The sequence below is a fragment of the Mangifera indica genome, chromosome 19 (genome assembly GCF_011075055.1).
Source record: "Mangifera indica cultivar Alphonso chromosome 19, CATAS_Mindica_2.1, whole genome shotgun sequence".
NCBI classification, from domain to species: Eukaryota; Viridiplantae; Streptophyta; class Magnoliopsida; order Sapindales; family Anacardiaceae; genus Mangifera; species Mangifera indica.
In genome coordinates this window covers 3,215,989-3,228,310 of record NC_058155.1, presented here as the reverse complement: position 1 = coordinate 3,228,310, position 12,322 = coordinate 3,215,989, and the positions used below count along the sequence as shown (strand labels likewise).

The 12,322-nt window shown below is 32.4% G+C and overlaps 1 protein-coding gene and 1 long non-coding RNA gene across 2 annotated transcripts; both read right to left on the bottom strand.

Annotated features, from left to right (window-relative positions):
- Positions 1 to 1,361: 1,361 nt before the first annotated feature.
- Positions 1,362 to 1,960, bottom strand: LOC123203137. Its single transcript, XR_006499201.1, has 2 exons — positions 1,856 to 1,960; positions 1,362 to 1,569 (listed from the first exon to the last, which is right to left on the bottom strand). It is a non-coding gene; the product is annotated as an uncharacterized LOC123203137 (long non-coding RNA).
- A 430-nt stretch (positions 1,961 to 2,390) lies between these two features.
- Positions 2,391 to 8,959, bottom strand: LOC123203446 (disease resistance protein RPV1-like). Its single transcript, XM_044619802.1, has 7 exons — positions 8,442 to 8,959; positions 7,352 to 7,863; positions 6,879 to 7,243; positions 5,699 to 5,998; positions 4,428 to 5,606; positions 3,553 to 4,313; positions 2,391 to 2,733 (listed from the first exon to the last, which is right to left on the bottom strand). Exons 1-7 carry the CDS (start codon positions 8,909 to 8,911, stop codon positions 2,391 to 2,393), a joined length of 3,930 nt encoding a protein of 1,309 aa, XP_044475737.1. The 5' UTR covers positions 8,912 to 8,959.
- Positions 8,960 to 12,322: the final 3,363 nt, after the last annotated feature.

Below are 12,322 nucleotides of genomic sequence, written 5' to 3'. Positions count from 1 at the left end.
ACAATAATTTTAAATGATGAAATCTTATATTTATAGGTCTGCTCTTGAATCCAATGATGAGATGTATCCATTTTTTGAGAGCTTTAATCTGTTTCTTCAGGGCTTCTTCTTCCTCTTCAATTGATTTGTTTTTCTCTCAACGTGGAAGATTAAGAGTATTATTTGTGAGAAAATTCTTAACTTTGATTTTAAAAAATCGGATAATTGAGTAGTTCAATGATAATTTATAAATAAACTCGTAATACACTTAAAAACCTTAATGTTTATATTAGACCATTGATGAGATCTAATTATTTATTACATATTAGTTAGGTCTATTCTTTGAAGCTATTATAATTTTGTTAATTAAAGACTGTCATTCAAAAAGATTTAAGATAAGGAAGACCTGTTATTTCAATATAGATAATTTCGATAGCGTTACAAATTTAGATTGCACAATATATTAAATATTTCTGTACTCCCTAATTTATTAATTCAATATTTTATAATTTTTGTATAAATTATGCAGATAAAAACTGCATAATTATATTTGTTCATGTAAATCAAATCTTACATGTGGCATCTAAGCTATACACATTAGGTTGTAACATTTTCCCCCAACTCAATAAAGTAGACTTTCCTTTCTATAGTGGCATCAAAAATAAATTTTTACCTTAGCGAAATTCTGCAAACTGGGCCAATAGAATGGGCATTCCTCCAAGCTTTCTTGTTTTGCTTGGATGGAGCTCATTTCTGTTCCTGTTCTACTTTCCATAAATCATCATACTTAAAATACCCTCATTTCTCCCTAGAATGACATATTTATTCTTGGAACAACTATAAAGATTCTGGAATAGGCAACAACAAAATCTTTAAAATGATTGTTTTGTTTTGTATGAAACATAAAACAACAGTTTTGTGCTTGAAATGACCATTTTCTTTTATTTTGTTGACAAAAATATATGTTCGCCTATAATGAAACACCAATTAATTGATCTTGGAACTTCAAGTTAATACATTTTCAAGTATGAGCTACCATTATTTGATAACCAACATGCAATATAAGTTAAATGGACAGATTTGAGTATCCATACAAAATCGTCAATTCACACATTAACCTAAATATCATTTTCCCCCCAATCAATAATTCTAATATCAAATTCATCCATTATATTAACGCAAACAATATTGATCTTTGCTTCAATTTTATAAAACTATAAATAAAAGCATCCAAATAATAGAAATAATACAAGTCCTTAAGCACACAGCCAAATGCAAGTGCATATTAAGCTTGAATTCAAATATGCTTTCTTTGGTTAGAACAGAGATTAGTACCCCAGCAGCTTCCCTTCTCATATAATTGTAATTCTTTAGTTTTCATCCATCTTCATCATAAAATTATGCAGCAACATACATTATCTTTTGCCCCATCATTGTCTCTAGGGCTCAGCATAGTTGTGGCTGCCACATCCATTGTTGAGCCAACAATCTTGAGGAAATTCATCCAAATCAGAATCATTTGCACTTGGGTTGAAATCATCCAGACATGGATTAAACTCTCCCTCATGTTGAACTCCACGCAATGCAGAACTTCTCACATCCAAATTTTTATGATCAAACAATTGATATATGAAATAAATCAAACCAATTCACATATATGTAAGATTACTTAACAGGAAACCATATTTTAAAAGATAACAATTTAATTATATCCTCTACACCAAACATTTCGAAATTTTAATATATATTCAATTTCCACCTTGTCTGTCATCTCTAGATAACTATATAAATATTGATGGTCACCTTTTTGCTAAAAGAATACAGAAATTTGATCTACTTATAAACAAAACATTAACGGAACAATGGTGATAGGTACCTGAAGCAATTCCAGCAGCAAACTTCCCTCGTAAAAGACACTCAGTGCTGTCAAGCTTTTAGTTCTGTTAGGTAAAGACAGTTTCACGGCAATAATACTCTTTACTCCTTTCTGCTCTCAACTTAATTCCAGCAATACATACTCAACATCATCATGCCACAGCCCAATCACAACAGTCATAACAAAAAATTAGCAATACAAAATCAATAATATAACATTCCAAATCAACTAAGAACAAAAGAGATATTCTTCTTCATTAACTGGAAGTGCATTACAAAGTCAAATTACCAATTTTAGTACTTAAATGAACTCAGGATCTGTTTCTTCTTACAAAATGCAAAAAATACCCAGAAACAGCAATAAGCAAAATAACTGAACTGTAGGCTTTCGAGAGGCCTAGTCTCTCCCCTCATACTCTTACTTTTCCTTAATTCTGCTTGCTTCCTCCTCCAGAACTGACACCTCTCTTTTGTGTTTGTTTCCAACAACCAGCTCCCTACTTTGATTGCCGCTCATATCTCCAGCGTTTTTATTGCTAATTTAATTCTGCCACCATCTTTAACTTCAAGTTGCCAGGTGTACCCTTCATTTGGGCTCTCTTCCTCTTGCGTGATACATAGATTCTAGACCTAACATTTCCCTTCCCATCGAGAGGCACCTTGTCCTCAAGGTGGAATTGTGGGAAAGCTTGTTTGAAGGCAGTGTATTGCTCCCATGAATTCTCAAATTCTGATAAATTTTTCCAGGCAACAAAAACCTCCAGCTCACCATTGTCGGTATACCTGTGCTTGAGCACTTCCCTCGGCAGACGCTCCAATTCACCTTTTTCGGTCATGCAGTCCGGTAGAGGTTGGCTGACTATTGAAGGCCCCAATTGTCTTTTGAGTTGCGACAACATGGTTGGTGAAAGAGATCAAAAACATATATTTCTTTAAAGATTGAGTTCATGATTCTACTAATAACAACACTAATCATAAATTAAAAATTTAAATTATGAGAATTCCAAATACACGTCAATGGGCCGGGTCGGGCCGACCCTAAGCCCATACAGTAATATGCCTTCAAGCCGAGCCAGCCCATTTAAACAATTTTTTAAAAATTTTAATTAAAATTTTTAAATATAAATTATTTTCAATTATTAAAACCGAATACAGTACCTCAAATATTTTATTTAAAATCTCTCACTTGTGATGGAGAAAGGTCGTGGTTATATAATAAAAAATATTATAAGTTTATAACATAGTACAAATAAATTAATTTACATATTGTATAATTACAAATATAAATTAAATATATATACTATATTATTTATATACTCGTTCTGAATATCTAAATTTCTGAATTTATTTGACATTTGATTCATTTAACATTGAATCTATTTGTCATATTCTGTAATGGCAAAATTAAAATGAGAATAAAATTATAAACACAAAATTATTATTTACAAATTCAGATAATTTTTTAAAGAAAGTTGATCAGATAAAATGAGATTGAAAATATAATGAAAGAAGTGAGATTGAGAGATTTGTAATTAAAATTAGAAATAAAAAAATTTGGATTGGTTTATATAGAAAAAAAATTAAAAAATTAAAAAAAAATTGCCACAAGCATGAAAATAGTATAGACATAAAGAAAGCATTACATAATTATACGCAGTTAAGAAGGTGTATATATATGTAAGTTATGTAATTACATACCTTGAGCTGGATTTGCCTTTATAGAAATTTGAAGATTTAAATCCACGTTCGTCATCATAGATGGAACATTCTGGTCTTTTCATGGTTTCCTCCAACTCATCAGTGAACAATAAACGAACCCCACACTTCTTTATATTTTTTATCCAATTTTTCTCTGTAAATCTAAAACTAGATGAGGGATAGAAAGAGAAAATGGCTTCCTTATCACAAGCGAATTTAAAATCTTCTCTGTGAAATATCTCCCATATAATGCGGTCATATATCACTAATACATGATCTGACTTAACACACTTGGTCAAAAGATAAGTCTGTTCACCACTGCCACCACCGTCGCTATAAGGGCCAGTCTGTCGCAACGAACTACTAACACCAAAGAAATTACACTCATCACAATTATCTTCGACTTCAACAATGAAACAAAAGGCAAGACCCAGAACCTTCTCATTGAATGAACCTTGTGGTAACTTAATAACTGATCCGCTACTTTGAATGTTAAACCATTCCGGAATGTCACTTCCAGGGTAACAAATTTCAACTTCTCGCTTGAGACGAAATGATCCACTACTTCGAATGTTTAACCGTTCTGGAATGTCACTTCCAGCAGGGTAAGAAATTCCAAATTGTAGGAAGGGAATAACTGATCCACTACTTTGAATGTTAAACCATTCCGGAATGTCACCTCCAAGATAACAAATTCCAGCTTCAAGATTGACCACAAATGATTGAGGGTAACAAAATTCAGATTTTCGCTTGGGAGATACCTAATACATTACATAAAACTGGTTATTACTAAAATTGTTGATTTAACATCATTTTTTTCCTTCAGATCAGAAAAAGAAATTGAAATCATATGGAAATGAGAGATAGAATGATACCATATATGCGAAGCGGTAAATTTTACTTGAGAACGTATTCAATATAGAACCAATTAAAATGTTTCTGATTGCGTCCCAATCCAGACTGACACAATTGAACAAGTTCAGTGTCCTTCTATCAGGTCCTGGAGTTATTAGATTTGTCAAAACCGATAATTCTTTCAGCAATTTGCAACCATCTGCCAGAAGTTTTTTTATGCTGCGTGGAAGCTTTGGTAAGGATCGAAGCCTATCACAAAACCTTATGTTAAGGCTTTGTAACTTCGAAAGGTTCATGATGTTTGTTGGGATGATCTCAAAATTGTTTCCTTCCAATTCTAGATCTACGAGTAAGGACAGATTGTCAATATTATTGGGTAACTCTGTAATGCTGCAGTAATTCAACTCTAATCTCCTTAAAAATCGCAAAGCTGATAGAGTAGCCATAACTGAAGGCAGCACTTTAACAGTAATTCCACTAGCTTCGATTCCTTCCAAGCTCTCTAACTTTCCTAAGTCATCAGGCAATCTTTCAAGTTTTGAACAACCCGAGATACAAATATATTTCAGAGAATTCAACTTACAAATGGTGTTTGGAAGACTTTCAAGGCTTGAACAATTTCTAAGACTTAATCTTATCAGAGATGATACTTTCTCAATCGATGAAGACAATTCTTTTATTGCAGTTCCATCTAAATACAACTCTAGGATCTTAGGTGGGAACTCTGGAACCATTTTTAGATTTGACAAACTAGAGAGATCAAGCCGTCGAAGAGATGTCAAATTACAAACGCTACTTGGAAGACTTTCAAGGTTTAAGCAGTCCTTAAGATTCAGTTCAACTAGAATGGAAGGACTTTCTATGGAAGACGATAAGTTTCTAATTGCAGTTCCATCCAAACACAATCTTTCCATTTTACATGATATCCTTGGAGCAGTGATGAGATTAAAGCAGCCAGAGAGAATAACATCTCTTAAAGACTCTGATTGAATGCGAATTGGAAGACGGATAAGGCTTTTGCAATTTCTTAGATTCAACTCAACAAGTTTATTGAGATTTCGAGATGGAGGAGTGATCTCAACCAAACTTGTACAGTCTTCTAAAATCAACCGCTCTAGATGTGGAGCCTTTGTAAGGTTTGGGACTTCAAGTAGATGTTCTGAGTAACTTAGGTCAATGTATTTTAAATGAGCAAGATTCTGTAACAGGAAAAAGAAATGACCAACACAATTAAAAAAATCTAATATTTAAAATTTATGAAAGAGAATTTTCAAATGAAATCAACAAATACCTTGCTGCCCGTCCATAGTCGTTTAAGATTATTGTTTTGCATCTTAAGTACAACAAGGTTTTCAGGATCAAATTTCGAAGGCAATGATTTGAAGGGGTAATAATTCCAACAGAGGCATTCTAACTCTGAGAAATCAAATTCAATGCTGTCAAAACCATGAATCTTATTGTCGTCTCTCGAAGATATGTGCTTTACAACCAGGACTCTTAAATTAGTCATCTTTGAGAAAGCATGAGACTTTAGGTCTATCTCCGTCATTTCAACCATATTAAAGAGCATGCCTCTTATTTCATCAGTTCCCTACAATCAAAATAAAATGACAAGTTAAGAGCACAATAACATGATATACCTCTAAACCCGAAACCCATTTCTTCATTAACTATTTTATAGGGAAAAATGAAAAAGATACACTCCTAGTTCAAATATTTCAATATATCCCATATACAATAACATATAAATTGAAAGTTAATGTCATGTATATTTACCAGATTTTTTTTCAATACATGATATACATCATCATGATACCACAATCGATTGCGCTGGCCAAGTTTATTGATTGACTCTTGTCAGACAATTTCCCAACCCATCTCTTGAATCAAATCATGCATTCCTATTGTGGTAAATGAAACAGATATAAGAGCCTTATCAACAAGATCTCTTATTCTAGAATGTGAACTGAAGGTACCAACTAGATATTTATCCCATCCTTTAAAGAAACATGTAATATCTAAAAATAAAGTCTTCTCTTCATCAGATAATCCATTGTAACTGATCTTAAGCACCTTTTGGATACCCCCACACGGAGATTTTTGTAAATCATCCAGTGTACTTTTCCAAATAAGTTCTTCTTTACCAAGTAGATGGCTACCCAAAACTTTAAGTGCTAAAGGCAAACCTCTTGTATAACGTATAACTCTTTCTGAAAGCTTCAAGTAAACTTCATCAATTGGTTGGTTTTTATTGAAGGCATGTTGTTTAAAAAGTGTAAGAGATTCGACGCTATCTAATCCTTTGACCTCATATATGGTAGAATCATCCAATCCACAAATTGTTAGCAACATATAAATTGAAAGTTAATGTCATGTATATTTACTAGATTTTTTTTCAATACATGATATACATCATCATGATACCACAATCGATTGCGCTGGCCAAGTTTATTGATTGACTCTTGTCAGACAATTTCCCAACCCATCTCTTGAATCAAATCATGCATTCCTATTGTGGTAAATGAAACAGATATAAGAGCCTTATCAACAAGATCTCTTATTCTAGAATGTGAACTGAAGGTACCAACTAGATATTTATCCCATCCTTTAAAGAAACATGTAATATCTAAAAATAAAGTCTTCTCTTCATCAGATAATCCATCGTAACTGATCTTAAGCACCTTTTGGATACCCCCACATGGAGATTTTTGTAAATCATCCAGTGTACTTTTCCAAATAAGTTCTTCTTTACCAAGTAGATGGCTACCCAAAACTTTAAGTGCTAAAGGCAAACCTCTTGTATAACGTATAACTCTTTCTGAAAGCTTCAAGTAAACTTCATCAATTGGTTGGTTTTTATTGAAGGCACGTTGTTTAAAAAGTGTAAGAGATTCGACGCTATCTAATCCTTTGACCTCCTATATGGTAGAATCATCCAATCCACAAATTGTTAGCAATTGTTTATCCCTTGTGGTTATAATGATTTGACTTCCAAAACCCAAGACTTTAGGACATTCAATGAATTCTTCTATTTGTTTTGAATCTGTCACATCATCAAAAACAATAAGAACTCTTTTACATCCAAGCCTTTCTTTAGTGAATGTGTGTTTTATATCAAGGTGTTTATCTCCTAATATTGCATGTAGAAATTCCTTTTTTAAATGACGGAGTTGAGTTATACTTGATGCTTCTTCCCTAACATTTCGAGCAAAATACGGAGCTTCAAATTGACTTGAGATTTCATTGAAGACTGCTTCAGCAAGAGTCGTCTTGCCTATGCCACCCACACCCCAAAGTCCTACCTTGCATACTTTACTTGACTGATCAGACAATAAAGATTTAATTTCGTGGATCTTCATTGCTACTCCAACCAAGTTCTTATTATCGCTATAAGACTTATCATTCAAACTCTTCAAAATGCATTCAGTAATTGTGTCAACAAGTTTCGATTCAGGCCTACATTAGAAACAAAAAGGTAAAGACAACAATAACCTTATCAATAAATTAATGAAAAAGAAATAAAGACAAAGTCGGATTCCAAGAGCCCAATTTTGGTTTGGACTTTCCAAGGAAAGCTTATGCATATATTAAATAAAACTTATCAAAATACAACTTTTTTCGTGAAACTGATAATAATTTGGTTATCAATTAAAAACGGTCCTTCCAACTTCAGATAATTTAGTTTTGTTATCTGAAGTTGCCAATATGGCATGTTGATATATAAAATTGATTTTACGTACAACATAAAGTAACAAAAAGCTATAGCATTTTAATAAAAAGGTATAGCGTGAAATCTAAGAATAATTTGATTAATAAATAAATTAAGATAAATAATGTGGGGGAAGTTTGATTTATATAAATTAAGCTATTTTCAAACAATTGAAATGGAATTTTGTTAAAAGAACCAAATCAGGTTCAATTGTATGGTTGGATTTATAAAAGTTGTACTTGAATTTCATCATTCAAAATTAAAAGAGGTTTTTATATAGAAGAATTATCTCATAGCCACACAAAAAATATAAGTTCGAGATAACCTGATTTTATTTGAATCAAAGCCAGATATATTGGCTGCTTCAGTCAAAGCATTCCTCCATCTCTGCAACATCTCTTTTTTCTCCATATATCTTACTTCATGCTGGCCAAATGCATCTCCATAAGTCCCTGTTTGCTTCCTTACATCTGATGGATCTACATGATAGAACACTGGAATCACAATCCGACCGTACATTCTCTTGCAATTGAGGATCTCAACAAGTTCTTGGAGGCACCATGTAGAAGAAGCATAACCTTTCGAGAATATGATGATTGAAATCTTTGATCCACTAATCGCATTCAAAAGAGATGGTGATATCTCATCTCCTCTTACAAGTTGATCATCGATGAAAGTAACAATCTTTCTCCCACACAACGCGTCTTTGAGGTGGCTGGTAAAATTGTCTCGAGTGTCCTCACCTCTGAAACTGAGGAAAACATCATACTTCACTTGAGAAGAGGAAGAAGCCATCGCAGTTGACATGAAGCAACAAGACTCTTTCTTCTCACAGAGTTGGAAGTTATTTGTATATTTTTCCCTGGGTTCAATTTCTTTGCTTTTTCTCGTGTATTCCTTGGAAATTAACATTTACTAATAGAGTGAATTGTTATATATGGTGGATTATCCACCACGTATGCAAAGTTTGAAAATTTGGTGATTATATTTGCTAGATATGTTGGACCGCAACTGTACACACTTTGAGTAGGTTTCCATCATCTATTCAAGTCTTTCCTATATGGTCCTAGAGGGAGATACAATTTCCCATACAAGCAAATTTTCCACAAGTCTTGGTTAGGAAAATTTCCAAAACAGGCTAAAAATTCAAGGAGAGATTGAATAACCGAATAGGATCCTATTTTCTCTCTTATTTATTTATTTATTTAACTTATTTCATCAAATTTGTATGTACAAGTCTAGTTTAGGAAATTTTCCAAAACAGGCTAAAAAAATAATTTAACAAAATTTCAAACTAAATTAAATAATTTTGCTCCTTAAATCAAATTAGACTAAAAAATTGTGATTTGGTTTAATTTGAATTACGATTTGGGCATGTATAAAATATCCATTGTAGTTGTCAAAGTACAAGATTATTAATAAATATGACATCAACATCTTCACCCAAGTTATATAAATTACAACGAAAATGTATTTAGAACAAACAAGAGACCAAATACACAACAAAAGAACTAATTGAAAGAATACTATGAAAAATGAATAATTGGAGAAAATAACCACTTTGTAAAATTAATGTATCCATAACACAACGAACAAACTAAATAATAACAACGCTATGTATTTGAGTATGTAATGAGTTAAAATTATAAAGGATAGTAAACACTTTTTACATATAATATATGGGGAACAATATTCCAATCCCAAGTGATTGATGATTATTTACAATTTCAAAAATTTTAATTTAAAAGCTAGTTTGACACCGCTTGCAAAGAAGCCCTTGTAAGGAGCTATTATTGATGCAAATAAACCAATGTGTAATGCATAATTCTATTGAATTGACAGAATAGAGAAACCACACATTGTTAGTGCTAGTATTGATTATGTAATCAAGAGTCAAAACCACGGGATATTAATTAAAATAGGCAAAATTTTATCCACTTAAACTTTTTTAGGCAAACATACAGTCATTTTACCTTTATAAGCAAATTTATTTATAATTCCAAAAATACCCTCCCAACCCTGTAGGTGTCATACATGGTGCGTAGGCGCAAGAAGAAATGCTTGAGTGCGTGAGGAGTGCGCGAGGTGCGGGCGGAGTGCATGGTGAGTGCGGAGTGCGCGGGGTGTGTGCGGAGTAAAATTATACGCATCATTTTTTAACATAATATATAATATGCCTATAATATTTAATATAATATATATATATATATATATATATATATATATATATATATATATATATATATATATATATATATATAAAAGAAACAGTGTGAGGGTGCGTGGAGTGCGTGCAGAGTGCGCGCACCCTCACACTTTGTGCGCACTCCACGCGCACCTATGCACCCACGCACTCTGTATGCACTTTCACGCACCCATGCACTATTTACCCATCCACGCACTCTGTACGCACCCATGCACTCTGCACGCACTCATGCACCCTGTACGACCCTTGACATTCCACACACGGAATGGTTGAAAATAATATAAAAAGCCATAGGGTATTTTTGGAGTTACAAAAAAATTTGCTTATAAAAGTAAAACTACTGTATGTTTGCCTAAAAATGTTTAGACGGAAAAATTTTTGCCTATTTTAATTAATATCCCCACAACCACAGTACTAGTATAAGATTGTAAAGCTCTAGAGTTCGTAACAAGAAATATCATACCATAATTTTTAAAAAGAAAAAACACATTATCAGTATAAAAGAGAATCCAACAATAATTGCTTGGCTTAATACTTCATCTGGCTTAATACTTCATCTAGCTTAATTTGTCTTGTATTCAAAAGTAGTTCTAGCGAGACCAAACTCTTTAATAGTATAATCAAACAATAATTACTTGTTAGAAAGATCTTTGATCAACAAAGAAATGTTTTTAGTTAATTTACTTTTTCCTTTGCCAAACTTACATTCAAGGATTCATTAAGAGCTTCTTATCAAACTCACCACAATTATCAAACTCTTCCCCAATCAAGGCATCAAATATTTTTGGCATATTTATTGTAAATGCCACAAAGTTTTCTACAAACTTTGGCTTATGTGATTCATTAGCATCTTCACTATCCTTATTATCAGTAAGAGAGCGTTTAGTTCGGATAATATTTTATTACTAAAAATAAAAAATTATTATAAAAATAGATTATCTAAAAAATTATTAGGTATAAATTATTATTATATTTGGTAAATTTAATATGTATATATAATAATTGTTATGTTTGGTTAAAAATAATAAATGAATAACTTGTTGAAGCCTTATCTCTATTCTTGTGCACCCAGGATCTTATCAGCCCTTTTGAAAACCACATTGTCTTCAAGTCGGAGATAAGAATGATGAAGTTCAGTTTTCACATCACTTTCTGTAATTCTTCATCTCTTTAAGTTATTGATTCCAAGCTGACAAATACCTACAGCTTGCTTCAAACATCAACCTTAAGTTGACAGAGTGAAGTTAAAGATATCTCAAATATCTCAAAAAGAGATTGATCCTTGAGAGAGCAACCTGTCTTGGTTTGATAAGTAGTAGGAAATCCTGAACTAGACTTTTCTTCAACATTTTCCTGAAAAGTCTCTATCATTCTTAAGTAAAGATAATTAAAACATTAAAAATTGAAGGTTGTGAAACAAGAATTTGGTTGGGAAACGGTGGCTGAAATTATGGCGTGGTTTATGACCATGTGTTGGGTTGGATTATTGGGTTGGATGTGGATGGTTTTTAGATGATAACGGATGTTTGGGTCGAACTCAATTTTAGTATGGTTATGGTTTGGGTGATAAAGTTGAAAAGCCCAAAATAAAGTTGGTGAAATTATGTGAATTGGAGAATGGGGCTTAGATATTACGTCTTAGAGATTGGATTGAGTTGAGATGGGTAAGGGGTTTTGGTTTGGTATTGGTTAATAGAATGTGAGTGTGGTTTGATGAGTATGTAATCGAACTGAATACTAAAGTAGTATCAGTGAGCCGAGTTAATTGGCTGGCTACTGAAACTTGGTCAGAACTGTTTCTGTCAAATTTTTGTTTCCTTTTCTTAGTAGTATTTTATTTTCTCGTATTTTTTAGCATAGTTTCTAGTTAGCATGACATTTTTTTTTATCATCTAAATTTTCAAAATCAACAATTTCTGTCAAACAAGATTCAAACGAATGTTTAAAAGCAAGATCTATACCTGATTTCTTTTTATCCTATTTTTTAAAAGTGAATTCAT

What these genes read in the sequence shown, in the direction of transcription:
- LOC123203446 (XM_044619802.1), bottom strand. Translation starts at nt 8,911, where the DNA reads ATGGCTTCTTCCTCTTCTCAAGTGAAGTATGATGTTTTCCTCAGTTTC. An exon ending in TAAACAATTGCTAACAATTT is followed by an intron (nt 7,244 to 7,351) that starts GTGGATTGGATG and finishes CAATTGATGAAG; the next exon opens with TTTACTTGAAGCTTTCAGAA. An exon ending in GACTATGGACGGGCAGCAAG is followed by an intron (nt 5,607 to 5,698) that starts GTATTTGTTGAT and finishes TTCCTGTTACAG; the next exon opens with AATCTTGCTCATTTAAAATA.